At 35.5% G+C, this 16109-nt stretch overlaps 1 protein-coding gene across 1 annotated transcript in view; it reads left to right on the top strand.

Moving 5' to 3' along the window:
* The window catches only part of MINDY3 (MINDY lysine 48 deubiquitinase 3), a 112173-nt gene that overhangs the window by 93085 nt on the left and 2979 nt on the right, over positions 1-16109 (top strand). The window contains exons 12-14 of the mRNA XM_069086250.1: positions 7088-7160; positions 10329-10416; positions 13904-13975. Of these exons, the coding sequence (XP_068942351.1) occupies positions 7088-7160; positions 10329-10416; positions 13904-13975 (233 nt within the window). The remainder of the gene's footprint in view (positions 1-7087; positions 7161-10328; positions 10417-13903; positions 13976-16109) is intronic.

Raw genomic sequence — 16109 nt, 5'->3', positions numbered from 1 at the left:
GTCTTATCCACAATGGTTCCAAACATTTGAAAATTCTTAAATGTTCTACCTTAGCTTAGCTTCTTGGCAATCTACTAATAGCTTAAATATTTAAAAGCCTTTTCTCCTATTGCCTGAATTAATTGAAAGTCATTGATGGTTTGATTTCTTCCTGCTCATGCTCAGCTCTCAGTAATTAGCAGTGGCTTTCCTGAAAAAGAATCACAATGCTTATCTCAGTGCAGGCCCCAAACATTTCCATACATCCTCTACCCTTTTGATCATTTGTATTTGTTATTGGAAACAGAAAAGATGGAGGAAAAAAAACAGTACATCTCTTCTGTCTTATCTGTGTGAAATCCAGCTTTGTGATTTCCTTCTGGTATAAAAGGAGTCACATTCCCAACTCCCCTACTCCATCAGGACTCACTTAGCATTAATTATTCTTTGGCTCTGCAGTTTTTGTGGTTTTTAGTAACTGGATTCCTGCCATCTTTTAAAATTATTCTTTTCTTAAATGGACTTTTTTTTTTCTCTTGGAACCTTTAAAAGCACAATTCATATAGAAGATTTTTAAATGAGTTATATCATGGTTTCCCCTCATCACTTCTGCCATCCCTTATTTTCTACTTCTGTTCACCTCAGCTTGGCCAGTCTTATCAGATCAAAATTTTAGAGCTAGAAGAGACCTTAGTGGCAGTCAATTCCAACCCTATCATTTTACAAATATGGAAAATGAGTCACACGTTAAGTAAATTACCCAGAGTTTCACAGCTAATAAGTGACTGAGGTGGGATTTGAACTCAGGTCTTCCTGACTCCCAAGTCCAGTGCCATTATCCACCATACCACATTCATACTTAACACTACCTCACTTCTGAGCTCCAACATCTGTAGGTCTTGGCTTTTGTAACCTTATCGTTAGATCACAAACCAATCAGATCTTCAATTCTCCACAGAGGTTCCTAGTTGGGAAACTGACCAATACAGTGTGTGTTTGTTTTTTAATTTTTTTGAAATTTATATTTTTATATCTTGGTAGCACAAGTATCCGTCAATCTCTTCCTTCAATTTTCAGTTTCCCTATTATGCCCATCTCTTTAAAATGTTGGTTACCTGGCTACTGGATTACTGAAGTTTTTACATTTATATTTTGAGAGTTAATATTTCTAGTTTCTTTCTAAAAGTGACAGCTCTACTTAAGCCTTTATACATATGATTGGATAGAAAGTGAAGTAAAGAGAAAACTCTAGGCATTCTCTGCACCTTCCTTTATCAAACTATGTTGACTTGAACTATTTATTACAGGTTACTTGAGATAGTATATATTATTAAGTATTTTCTTAGTTTAAGAGTGATATATGTGGAAAACAGTGGCACAAAATGATGCCCCTTTTTATGTACACATAGCTAGAGGTTTGCATATTTATACTAAGGAATCAAAGTAATGTTATATAGAGGTTGTGTGATGCTAAGTCTGCAGTATATTGTAAATCGATGTCAAACTCAAATAGAAATGGATCTATGCAGACTGCATCTTGATTTAGAAAACTACAGATTAGCATTATCTGTGGTGTATTTTTTTATATTTTGTTAAACATTTTTCAATTACATTTTAATCTGATTCATCCTGTACTTGGGAGTTTTGTAGGCTGTGAGTTTGGCACTTCTGGTATAGATGAGGCATGGGTTGTAGGTTCAGTTCCCCCCCCCCCCAAAAAACAATAAGCTTTGTATGCATCAACAAACAGAAATTTTCTTTAGCATAAAATTGTCAGCAGTTTCATAGATAACTGCCATTTACCAAAAAAGAACTAGGTGATCATGCATGTATAGTGTAGCACCATCCATCAAAGTTACTTAAAAGATAATTATTAGTACACACAAGTTGTGTTTTCTTTTTTATGTGCCCATGAACAGAAACTTGCTCATTTTCTTATTGAGGTATCTTTTTTTTTTTTTTAATAAAGCAATCGGGGTTAAGTAACTTGCTCAAGGTTACACATCCAGTTATTTCTGGGTGTGGTGCTAAGTATCTGAGGCCGGATTTGATCCAGGTCATCCCGACACTGGAGCCGATGCTCTTACTCGCTGAGCCACCTGGCTGCCCCTAAGCAATTGGGGTTAAGTAACTTGCTCAAGGTTACACGGCCAGGTGTTTCTGGGTAGGTGCTACGTGTCTGAGCTCAGGATTCGATCTCCAGGTCTTCTCAACACTGGAGCCGGTGCTCTTACTCACTGTGCTACCTGGCCGCCCCAAGGTATCTTTTTCTTAATAGCTTAGTAAGCTCTATCCAAGTTTGGAAAATTGTTTAACATTATTAGTGCTGAACATAACTAAGCAGAACAAATAGTTATAAGCCTTTTTCTGCTTGGTTAGAGTTCTCTAAGCCTGAATGGCTCATAATTACTTAACTTAAATTTATTCCCTTTTAAATGTCTGCTTAACTATGTTAAGATACTTGACACGTGAGTTACTATAAACCACTTGAAAGTATATTGACTTTTTGAATTTTATTAAATGATTCTTATTACTTAATCAGACCCCATCAATATATTTCTTCAGATCAACACACAGGCTTATTTTTGTATATGAGCCAAAAAAAAAAACAAAAAAAAAACTACCATATTGAGAGGAAGGCAGTACAGTACAGTATGTTCCACATTTTGTTGAAGAGTAACTAAATCTTGCTTTGCCGTGACTGCTTTGTTTGATTATAGAAGCAGAGCTCTTAAATACCCTATTCTACTTGGCAGGATGTAAAATTGCTAAGCAGTATATTTTATTGCAAGGTAGTTTAAAACTGAGAAAATCCTCAGGAATGAGTAAATAAGTATGGAGAAAAGGCAGTGTACATTTATGGATATAAAATGATGTGTCTGTTTAAAACTGCTTTAATTTTAAAATATCCTAGAAGCTTTTCTAGGCATATTCTTCCTCTGACAGGTATGTTTCACCACTACCCATATAGTTTTCTGCCAAAAAGGATTTTTTTTTCATAAAATGGTCTCTTTCTACATTAAATATCACACTGCAATTTAACATTGTGATACTCTTTAATTAGATCTCAGTAAAAGCTGGGGGAAGGAGAGAGGAGATTTCTATCTGTCTAAAAAAATAACACCACTGGAGGCAGCTAGGTGGCACAGTGAATAGAGCACTGGCTCTGGAGTCAGGAGGACCTGAGTTCAAATCCGGCCTCAGACACTTGACACACTTACTAGCCATGTGACTTTGGGCAAGTCTTTTAACCCCAACTGCCCTCCACAAAAAAAAAAAAAAAAAGCAAAAAAAAAACCTCACCACTGAATTCCCTTCAGAAGTTAAATAGGGTACTAAATTAAAATATATATACACATGTATTATGAAACAAAGGAGTAATAGTATCCTATAATTGGAGCTTATAATTATTTCAACAATAATAAAAAGAATGCTTTATATTAAAAAATATGCTTGAGTTCAATGTCAGAGTGGTAAGAAGCAGCACAGGGAATTCTGCTTCACAAACGTCTCCAAGCAGATTGAGAAAACCGTATCCTTATAGAGCAATCTAGAAAAAATCACAAGTCTGTTTGTCCAGTTGAGTTCAGCATAGGGGAACAGACAAGTATCTGCATACACTGGGAACTGAGTCTGCCAGAAGCACATTGCAAGCAGAGCGCCCCAGCACCCAGAGAGAGGCTGTACACCAGGACAAAAGGAGGTCACAGCCTCATGCCAGGGCCACACCAGACCCATCCTGCGATGAAAACAGGTGACAACTGGCAGCTTTGTTTCCCACTACCCAGTTCTGAGTCATAGATTCAGGGAGGACTGAGAAAGGTGGTAATGGTGGTAGTGTTCTTCCTTTGTTTTCACTCCATCATATCCCTATGATGTCATATCTTAATTTGCACATGAATTGGATTTAAGTGAGACAGATTTGTACAAAACTGTCAGCCTCTCTTTTCCTAAGTCATCAAAGTCAATAGCAAGACAAAAGTCAAGATAACTGGTGATGGCCCAGGATGCAGTGGATGACCTTGTCATCTTTGATACCTAACCAAGCTCTAAGCACTCTACAATGCCTGCTTCAGCTGCCTTCTATCTGCCCATTCCATTGGGGGAAAATCCTCACATGCTCAAGGTAAACATGCCCTAACTCAACAATAGGTTTAAGGACTGTTGGTTACCCTCAGCCTGGTTTAGCATGTCTACCAAGATGGTTTACTAAGGTGTGGTCACTGAACATGCTACAGCTTCTTGGAGCCACAAGTTTGAGTTGGGTGAATGAGGTGGACACCAAAGGTGGATCAGTAGCCCCTAAAAGACCTTGGCATGCCCTCACACGAGAGACAGTAGAACTCCTGAACATACCTATGCATGGAAATGGCATCCCAGGTAAGGAGGCCCTGGCAATGCACTGAGCAAGGAAAAAGCCTAGAACTCAGAAGAAGCAGTATTGCTCAGATTCCAGGCATGGAGAAAAGGCATAGTTGAAGCATCTAATGCAGCTTGCAAAAAAATAACCAAAACAGACCAAAGGGGAACCCCGCTCTGAACCAAAAGAGCTTTTAAGCTGGCTGACAGGAACTGAATCCAACAGCAGTCTACTTTTGTTCAACTGCAATCTCAGCTCAGGAACTTGTGGAGCTCTGACTAGGAGGCCAGCAACCAGACTTTTCCCTGGATGAGACCACTGTGGGAATACTGGAAGCTTGCCTGTCCTTGAGATCTGTAATAATACAATACTCAGTATGCTAAGAGAACAGGAAAAAGATCAACCCAAAAATCCCATCCTAATGAACCGTTATAGTGGCAGAGACATTCAAGACACAGACATTGAAGAAGAGAATGTTTCCAAAACATCTGCAAGCAAAGCCTCAGAGAAAAAACACAGCTTGGTCACATATTCAACTAGAATTCTTGGGGGAGATGAAGCAAGAGTTTAAAAAAAAATTAAAAACTATTTTTTTTAATGGAATGAGTGCTTGAAGAAAAAACTGAAAAAGAAATGAAAGCTATGGAAGAAATAATTTGAAAAGGATTTAATAGCTTGGCACAAGGGATGCAAAATCTTATCTGAGCAATAAACTTCCCTGAAAATTGAAATGGACCAAATAAAAGCCAAGGACTCTAATAGGCAACCAGAAATATTAAAACAGAATCCACAAGTTGAAACAAAAATGAAAAAAATGTAAGGTATTTCATAGCAAAAACATCTGATCTAGAAAACAGATTGAAGAGAAAAAAATAATCATTAAACTATCTGAATACAAAATATGAATGCAAAAATTAATCATTAGACTCATCTGTATACAAAAAGAGCCTTGACATCATACTTTAAGAAAACTGAAGAGAAAACTGCGTACATCTCTTAGAAGCAGAAGGCAAAGTTGAAATAAAAAGAATCTACCAGTTACCTCCTAATAAAAACCCCAAAATAAAAACTCTGAGGAATATCATAGCCAAAATCCAGAGTTCCTAGCCTCCCCCCCCCCCAAAAAAAAAATACTGTAAGCAAACAGAAAGAATTCAAGAACCAGTGAGCCATAATCAGGATTGCACAGATTTTACCAGGTACCACTTTGAAGGAGCAAAGAGCTTGGAATATAATATTCTAGAAAACAAAAGATATGGGCTTATCGCCAAGAACAACTTAGCCAGCAAAACTGAGTATGATGCCATGGCCCGGAATAGAGGGAGAAGGGAAGGGATGAATTTTTAATGAAACAAGGGACTTCCAAGCATTTCTGGTAAAAATACCAGAGCTGCTTAGTAACTTTGAAGTTCAAAGACACACATGAAAGGAAATGTTAAAAGGTTAACATGAATGAACAATGATAAAGGATAAGCTGCTTACAATCAAATATGGAGAGATGATACATGTGTCTCCTCCGAACCTTTGCATCATTGGGATTCACAGATGGAGTTCAGTTAGACAAGACCTGGGAAGATTTTGTGTTATGTCTTGATGATCTTAAGGAAAAAATAGAGAAGGGAAGAAGAATACCCTGGGATGTAGGAAAATTAAGAAAAGGAAGGTTAGGGGAAATTATCTCACATAATGAAAGTATACAGGTAGATATCTGTACAAACAAGGAGGAGAGGAAGTGGAGAGAAATGGTTGATGTTTAAACTTCAGTCTCAGCTGTGCTGGTCAAAAGTAGGAAGAATACACACACGCATACGCACACACACATACACAGAGTTGGAGGCTAAAATATATTTCACACAACAGGGAAATTAGGAGGAAAAAATAGAAGGAGTGAGGCAGAAATAGAAGGAAGATAGATTAAGAAAGGATTCATCCTAAGCAGAACAAACTCTAAGGGTATACATATATGCCTATAACTCATTTTTGAGTGTCACAAAGGATGGGAATATGAGGGGGTGCCCATAAATTGGGGAATGGATGAACAAGTTATGGTATATAACTGTGGTGGTACTATTGTACTGAGCTCTTGCCAGCAAAATGACTGGTTACTGTGCCAGAAGACTGATGATGAAACATACACCTTCCTCATGATAAAAGGTTGGAAGGCTGAATGCAGAATGAGACAAATATGTTTTTGATATGGCCAATGTGGATTTTTTTTTACTTTTTTTTTTAAACTAAATATACATGTTTGTAATAGGTTTTGTTTTTCTTGTGTTCTCAGTTGGGGTTGAAGGAAGAACAGTGAGATGGAAGGATGAAAAAGTAGATCTTAGATGATGACAACAAAATATTAAAATAAAAGATATGTTTAATACTGAATGTTTCCATATAATTTTAAATTTAAATGACAGTTTAAACTGCCCTTTTTTAACCATTTATAGGAAAGGCTTCTAGGGAAGATCACTTCATCTTAGAGTTTCATGATAAGAGTTCTAAAACTGAAGTTATTAAGCTTCTTTGTTTGTAATGTTGATCATTAGCCATGAAAAGCCCAAGGTAAGAGAAATAGAAGTCCAAATGAGAATAAGTCAAGGAACCTAAAATAAATTTAATGTGTCTCACTTTATTGTCCCCTATCATTTGATTTTTTTTGAGAATTTGTGACAGCGATGATTTCTGAAGACTACATTTACAAAGATGACATTGATACTTTCTGCAATAATTTCTAATTTTCTGTTATTTTTGCAGATAACGGATTTATACCTGATACACTTCTAGAAGATGTGATGAAAGCTTTGGACCTTGTATCAGATCCTGAATAGTAAGATAATAGAAAATTAAAGCTTTTATTTGACCATAAATAAAATTTCCATTAAAATCAAAATTTACCATACCATCATTATTTTATTGATATATGTGTTTATATACCTATACACAAATGTTGTAGTTAATGGTATTATAATTAAAAGAATGATCAGTTTGCATGGATGAATAGATAAAAAAGGAAGAAATATTTTGAGACTACACTTAACCAAAAATGAACTTTACTGTCTATGCTCTGTCTCTGTTATTAGGCAGCAGTGGTGTTAAAAAGTTGGGTTGTGGGGTTTGGGAGATTTTTTTTTTTGAAATCTCAAAGTATTTTTCTGTTAGCCACCAAAACTTAATTTTTGAATCTCCTATTATCTTTCTGTTTTGTCATTTTGAACCTGGTTTGGGCAGCTTTGGAGAAAATTATGACAGTTTCCTATATTGATAGATAGAGTAATAGTGTTTTCTTTCAATAATCAACAGTCCTTTGACTTTCAGCCTTATATGTTTAAAGACCGTCAGAGGTATTGAACACTTCCAGATGACTTAAAATAATCTGGACTAAATCCTTTGAGTGTCAGTACACGAAGAATCCAGTCTTTCTGTTCATTCAGGTTTCATTTTTTTTTCTTGTCTTTATAACCTTGGTGTTATGCAGAGGCACTTTTTACATATATAATAGCCTTCTCTAAAAAAAAAAATTGAATTTTTTTCACCTTGGAAATAATTTGCATTTTGCTATACTAACTGGAATATTAGCTGATCAAATATGAAGCGAAATCTGGAAATTTGACCGGTTTCTTCTGAACAATAACATGAATGTCAAGTTCTAATGCTTTTAGGTTCTGTACATTTTTCGTCTGACAATAAAAAAACAAACTTTAACATGTAAAGTAATGTAGCAAGGGATTTCAGCACACAGTCCTGTTCATGGTTTTGAGATGAATTTCAGATGTGGTTTCTTTGAAAGTATGCAGCAACATATGAATACTTATAAACTAATCAAGTCTAAATTAATATCTCAGAATCTTATCACCTTGAACTCTGATTTAGACATTTTCAATAGTTAAGCATAGGTGGACAGGTTTATAACATAAAGGAGATGTCTGAAGGAATCTCAACTATTGTAACAAGTGGTAATGATGGTGGTTTACCAGGCTTCCTCTCAATAAAGACTGAACCAATTTCCAAGTGTAAGACTGCCTTATTGAAGCCTATCAACTTAAAGGGCAAAATTGCATCTCTTCTTTTGCAATTTTTGCTTTCTTTCTTTGCCTTCTCCATTCACTCTCACTCCCATGTACAAGTTAATTTTAAAATTAACCCATATTGCCTATGTCTTACTATAATTTTTGGGTTGTATGCCTTGTTGTATGAAGACAATAGTGACCTATTTAATTTGTTTTTTAGTTGTAAATAATGGGTAAATTAAAAGGTCCTCATACCCACTCTTGTGACTACTAGTACATATTTGAAAAATAACAGAGGTCCAGTCTGTGGTAATAGAATGATTTGTTCCCCTCTGTAGTGTTATCATTTATAAATAGGCTTGAATCCATGAGTTTGACCTCATAAGCCTCCTGTTCAAACCAACTGACCTGATCAGATTCATGAGATAGAATAGGATAATCAAATTCTTTACTTTTTGTTAGATAGTAGGTAGAATACTACATGTAAGTGTGTGTGTATGTGCACGTGTGCATATACACACAAACATACTTTGAAGGACAAAACAGAGGATTAAAAACCAAACTAGAAAAACATTTTTACATTTTGGTATTTCGAAGAACCCTAAATTACTGGCTTCAAAACAGAAACTTCAAGTTCAAAAAACCTCATCTTCTACCTCTCACCCTAGTTTCCTTCTATCTTCACTCCTTTTTATCAATGGTGTACAGTGTTCTCCTTCCCCAGTATATAAGACTTACAATAATATTATAGTAGTAGGGCAAAGCACAATGTGGTTTTTCTTTGAGGTCTTCAACTACTCTCCTAATATGTTTCCACCTTGGGGTGGCTAGGTGGCGCAGTGAATAGAGCACCGGCCCTGGAGTCAGGAGGACCTGAGTTCAAATCCAGCCTCAGACAGTTAACACAAAACTAGCCATGGGACCTTGGGCAAATTGCTTAACCCCAATTGCCCTACCCCCCCAAAAAATATATATATATGTATCCACCTTTAATCGTATCACACTTCTGTTTCTAAACTAATTCCTTTTTTCCACACCAAAATGTTATTGGTTAAGATTTTCTACTACACTGGCTTATTTTTTGTTCTTGAAAATGACCTTTTTCATAAGTATTTCACAAGAATTATATTTTCTGTAGTATGTGGTAAAGTTCACTTCTTTTTATGAAGACCTCACTTTTATATACCACACTAATGTTATGTTTCTTCTCAACAGCCTTTTGAGGTAGTTAATATAAATACCTTATCCCCATTTTTATAGATGAAAAATAGTCTCAGAAAAGTCTATCATCACACACCTAGTTGAGTGTTGAAGCTGAGATTTGATCTCAGTTGCCTCTGATTCTTAGTCCAACATTTTTTCTACTATACAACATTGTCGTTCTTATCCCTAAATAGTATAGCATGATCAAGCCTGAAGGAACTTTATTGATTGGAGTATAAACCTTTGTTTCACAGATAAAGAATTAAGGCCTAGAAAAACTGACTTGCTCAAGAATACGCAGTTAGATACCAACACAGCCAAGAACAAGATCTCAGACTTCCAGTCCAATGTACTTTCCATTCTGCCAGGAAAAATGGTGGGGAAAGTAGATGAATGAGTCGTACTCTTATAATGAAATACACCTCATAAAAATTTTTTCTTTAAAAACAGACAAAAGAAAGCAATTCCTCCTGGCAGGGGGCAGTGCCATGGGTCTAGGCTTATAAACCCTCAATTTTAAAATGACTTTACCTAATAAGGAATGAACCTTCAAAATTATCTTCACAATTTAAATTGTAAATAGTAACAGATTACTCTGATTTAAAAATAACCACATCTTGGCAAATCAAGTGCCATTCCTATGTATTTGTCATTAAGGTTCTAAAAAGAACAGCTCTCAGAATTTTTGGCAGTGAGATGTGTTGTAATGCCACATATTTTAATCATGTAAGAATAAAAATGTACCAGTGCATTTATTGTTTTTGTATTTTCTGTTATTATTATAGTGTCAACCTCATGAAGAACAAGTTAGACCCAGAAGGACTAGGAATTATCTTACTGGGTCCCTTTCTCCAGGAGTTCTTTCCTGATCAGGTAACATAAGGAATTGTGTTAATTAATTCCCAATATGGTCGAAGTCCTCAGAAATCATGCTGGTAATTTTCCTACACATTTAAAATTATCCTACTACTTATAGATTTAGTTTAGGTCAAGAAAGCTCCATTCTCTTAAAGATTCTCATAGTAAGAATACATGTGTTTGGTATGTATGTACTTAAATTACATTATATTTAACAGGAAGATTGTCCTGAAATCTGAATATCCATGTATGTTCACTTAATTTTATTTTTTTTTTGGAAGGGGGAAGGCAGGGCAGTTGGGGTTATGTGACTTGCCCAAGGTCACACAGCTAGTAAGTGTTAAGTGTCTGAGGCCACATTTGAACTTAGGTCCTCCTGATTTCAGGGCTGGTGTTCTATTCACTGTGCTACCTAGCTGCCCCATGTTCACTTAATTTTTTAGAAAGAAATTGCTATTTTATACTGCTTCTGTTTATTTTGTGATAAAAATAGCATAGTTTGGGGTGGCTAGGTGGCACAGTGAATAGAGCACTGGTCCTGGAGTCAGAAGGACCTGAGTTCAAATCCAGCCTCAGATACTTAACACAAAAAATAGCCATGTGATCTTGGGCAAGTCACTTAACCCCAATTGCCCTACCTTCCCCCCTCCAAAAAGCAAAAAAAAAAAAAAAATAGCATAGTTCATAATTATACACTAAAAATACATTGTAGCAAGTTAAATCTCTGCATTAAGTCAAATAAAAGTGAGTTCTACTCAATCTGAGGCTTGGTATCATCAGCCAAGTTTATCACCAGAGTTGTGTGGCAGCAAGGTTCCTTGTGCCAGTTCCCATTACCTGGAATCCTTAAAAATTAGACCACCTTTTTTGCCAGAAAGAAAACCAAGAGAGGAGGTGATAGGAATTCCTTCCAAGGACCCTCAGACTTAAGGATAACTTCTTCTTGGAGGAGGAAAGAAAAATCTGTAGGGAAAGATCACGAGCTTGGGGACACATTGGCTCTGCCACATACCAGTTTCTGCCTTCCCCTCTCAGTCTTCTATGAAGCACTGAATTCTGGGATTGAATACTGGGCAAATCAACTCCATTGTCTTATAGATTGTTCCTTTTTCCTTCCATAATGTAAGATTTTGTCACTTAACTGAGTTTTACCTGAATATACCTTGGTCCTTTATTCTTCAAATAACTAAGTTGAAGTTAAGTATTTTTACAACATTACCCATATCATTTTTACCCCTGTTCCAAAAAGGAGATAGCTGCCAAGTAGAAAATAACTCAGAATAGAAGGGAAAAAATGTTAAAGACTTAATTGCAATTTAGAAGAGTTTAAAAGAATTTAAATTGTTAATCCTATGTGTCAGATTTGAAGTTACTCTGAGTCATCATATTTATATTCCTAAAATGGTAAACAGCACTATGAACATAAAATTTTGATCATTTTTTTAAATGACTAGACCACACACTTTATAAACCTGTAACTGCCATAGAATTTTGGGGAAGAAAAAGAATGAAAGTTTTTTTTTTTTAAATAGATTTCCAAATCCTAAGTTATTGATTGAAAAAATCTTTTGCAATTACTTAATGAAGGGAAGATTGCAAAAGTATTTTCCAGTGAATTCTGATATCTTAAAATATAGATACATAAAGTGTTACCTTTCTTAATAAGTATTTAACACTATAGACTTCATCCTTTTTGTTTTCTGTAGTTGAAATAATAATGTGATTTTTAATTAGTGTATTTCGGGTAAGTGTTACAAGTATGTTTCTCAATGATATAACATCTCAAACTTCCAGTCCAATGTATTTTCCACTCTACCAGTAAAAAGGGGGGAAAACAAAAAATATATTCCTATCCATGTAATATTAAATTTTTTGTGTTATCCTAATGGAAAGATCCATAAAAGAACTTTTTTTTAAGAAGTAGGATATCCTCCTGTTTTATATCATTAAACTGTACTCTGCTCCCATAACAGTGCTAGTGTGTGTGTGTGTGTGTGTGTGTGTGTGTGTGTGTGTGTGTGTATTTAGATGTGGGTGTAAGGTGGGGTGAGTATTTAGGTGCGTTTTTTTATTTAAAGTTTATTAACACTGTCAAATAATATATATTAGATCACTTCATTTATGTGGCATAATCCCTATAAATTTTCCTATTAAAATGTTAACACACAAGCTACATATAAAAAAAAAATTTTCAACCTGTTTGAGCACCAGCTGTGCAAGGCACCACAGAGAACACAAAGCAGTTAGGAGAGGGCTTGCCCCCAGTAGGAGCTCATAATTTCTCTCTCAGGCAGACATATAACAAGGCAAGAGATGAATAATTGCCCAGTGAATGCTATGCTTTGGACAGTTGCCATGGTAGTTGAAAAGAGAAAGAAATCACTTCCAGTGGTCAGTGGACATTTCCTTGAGGACATGGGATGTGACTGAGGTTTCTAAAGAAAGTGTTTGTAGCCCTAAGGGAAAAGGAATGAACATTCTAGTTGATAGTCTGGTTTTATCAATTATGAAAATTGTACCTCAAGGGGAAAGCATTTTTGAGGGTGAGTAAATAAAACTGGGCTGGAGCAGAGTGTTCATGAAAATTAGTCATTGAAATAAAAGCTAGAGAGTTAGGTGGGGGCTAGGGTACAGAGAGCCTCAAACACAAGGTAAAGGGGTTTGGTCTTTGCCCCCTTTAGACAGCAGGGATTAATCACAGGTTTTTGCAGGGAAATTAAGGTTAGCTTGGAAGCCATATTCCAGCTGGCCATTTTTCATATAGAATAAAATTTGAAGTAAATTTTCTTAAAGCTCTAAAATTCTGGTATTCTCTGTGCCACTGTTTCTTTTTCATTATTACTGCTACTCAAGAGCTGATGGCCTTCAAGGGACATTCTGAGAACAAGTTATTTTTTTTTATCTTTAACTTCTATTTTACCTCATTCATTTCTGCAAGATTTTGAGTTACAAATTTTCTCCCCGCCCCTACCCACCACCCCAAAATAGCAATCCCATTGGATATGCCCTCCTCCAATTTGCTCTCTCCCACATCTTCTCCCATACGCACTCCAACTTTCCAGTAGGGCACGGTGGATCTCTATGCCACAGTGCCTATATATCTTATTTCCCATTTACATGTAAAATAATATTGATAATAGTATGTATGTGTGTGTGTTTTTTTAAACATTTGATTTTAAAACTTTGGATTCCAGATTCATTCCCTTCCTCCCTTGTCACCCACCCTTACTGTAAAGATAAGTGACTCAATATAGGTTGTACATGTATAGCTATGCAAAACATTTCCATAGTAGATATATTGTAAAAGACTGACTATATTTCCCTCCTTCCTGTCCCACCTCCCACTGAGAACAAGTTATTTAGAAGTGAATAAAATGCTTGGGTACATTTTTCTAGATCCATCTCCTTTAAGCCTTTTTAAGGCTTGACATTTAAGGCTTCAGTTACTAATTAGAAACAACTTGACTTGTGATTTAAATATGTAATGATACTTTACTTGTAGGATTCCAGTGTGCCAGAGTCATTTACTGTATACCACTACAATGGATTAAAGCAGTCTAATTATAATGAAAAGGTATGATTGTTTAAATAAATTATTTATTTTTAATTGGATCAATGATAGAGGACATAAGTATTATAAGACTTCTACATTAGGACATGATCTCAAAATTCTCTTTATTTTCCCTTTATTGCTGTCTACGTGATCCTTTGCAGATGCCATGTTCTATTATGAACAGTACATATAAATTGGTATCACATTTTGGAGCATTGTTTCACTGTCACAAAATAGGCTATATTTAGGTGCATGTTAATATCTTGGATATATGTATGCTATTGAGTCAGGATTACAGTTAGTCACATGAGATGAGTTCTGATTAATATAGATGAAAAAATGGTTTGAAAGGAGAAAACAGATGGAATTTAAAGATTACAAATAGAACATTATTGCCAAGGGCATTTTTTTTTAATTCAGGCAAGGGAACTTGTATCACACAAAAACTGACCTGATTGCATTGAGCTGAAAAGTTGTTTTGATTGACTCTTTTTCATGAAATGGAAAAAAAAAACTATACTTAAAACTAAAAACAAATTGTACTTTAGTTTTATAATGAATCTGCTATCCTATATCATCCACATGAGCTCTCCCTCCTCTATGACAAATCATAAGCCCACTGTGCCCTCTCATCTGATAAAATTCTTATCTGTCTTAATATAAATCCTCCAGAAAAGACCTACTCAGTGACTTCCTCTGGTTCTTTTAATATTTCTTGGGTATCATTAAAGGCTTCAGATTGTACACCTTTATCCCCCTTACTATGTGGCCAGCCCACCTCTTTATCCACTCACAAATCACGGCTTCCTTATTGGGTCTTTTCATCACCCTTTATAAATAGAAGAAGGGAATAGTAAGCAAGAGATTGTATTCACTTATATTCAGAGACTTAGGTAACTTAAACTTCTTTCATTTTGTGAGAATATATTTTATTTCTGTATCTTGATTCATATAGATATACAATAGAAAAGCCCAGATGCTATTTCATACTGTGTTCATAAGTGCTTCATTTAGAGTTTTTAAGGTTTGCCTAGTCCTTTGTCATATGAAGTGCTGTATAGTCACTAATTAGTTATCCCTGCAAGGAAGGTCAGTCATATTGTCCATTTATTCCAGATGAGGCAATTGAGAGAGACAGGGACATTAAGTAACTTCCGAGCCCCTGGGTTCATACAGCAAGTCTGGCAAAGCAAGTACAAAAACTGAGTCCTAGACACCCAGGTCTGTTCTTGGTCTGTTCAACAACACAGCCTATCTCCAATAAGTCACGCCAGCTCCGCCTATGACAAACATCTCACTCCCTAGCAAAAAGAGGAGAAATTACAACAGGCAACAAGGACTGACTTGACATATTTTAGAATGGAAAACTCATAGAAATTGTTTTCAAAACACCTATGCTATAAAATCATGGAGGTATAAGCTGTGAACAGGTTAAAGGGGAGAACTAATAAAATAAGAGGGAAATTTAACGGTTTTAGGGCAGGAGCTTATGGTACATAGTAGTAAGTGAATAAAGGAGTTTTAAACTGAATGAATAGTCAATGAGGTTTCGAAAAACTTCTTTATGAAAAAGAAGTTCTGTGGGATTATTTCTTAAATATAAAAAACTTGGACAACATTCTTTGTGTATAGTTATTCATAAGAATGTTTAATTTGGAAACTTAAAAGCAAAAAACCTTAAATTTTTAAGGAAAACAGAAGAAAACAAGTGCTTTAACTAAAACAAAAATTCATATATATCTTACCTTAGAGCAGAACTGCACACCTTGGCAGTAGGTAGGGGCCAAAATTAAAATACACTAAACTTCTTTGGGCCGCAGATAGGTTGTTAGTGACTCACTTTCCAAGAAAAGGTACAAATAATGATTAAATTATTTTGCAAGTAAGCCATATTTTTTTAAAGGGAAATTTCAGTTAATATCAATTAATTATACTTTTTATCTAAGATTTTTATTTATCATGACATCACATTAATATTTTTTTAAAAATTACTTTGCTGAGCAGTACAAGTTTTAATACACTGAAAACACAGCAAAAAGAACCAATTTGGTCTCCTCTCAGACTAGAGACAGACTGATGATGGTTGACTGCTATGGGTCATATGACAAACAAGAAAGAGTGCACAGTAGCAACCCACCCGTCAAGTTATATGACA

This window comes from Petaurus breviceps, unplaced genomic scaffold (genome assembly GCF_028583685.1).
Source record: "Petaurus breviceps papuanus isolate PSGF00001 unplaced genomic scaffold, PetGlider_PUasm1.0 178, whole genome shotgun sequence".
Taxonomy (NCBI): domain Eukaryota; kingdom Metazoa; phylum Chordata; class Mammalia; order Diprotodontia; family Petauridae; genus Petaurus; species Petaurus breviceps.
Note: the sequence above shows the minus strand (reverse complement) of the source record. Positions and strands in the feature narration are given on the sequence as shown.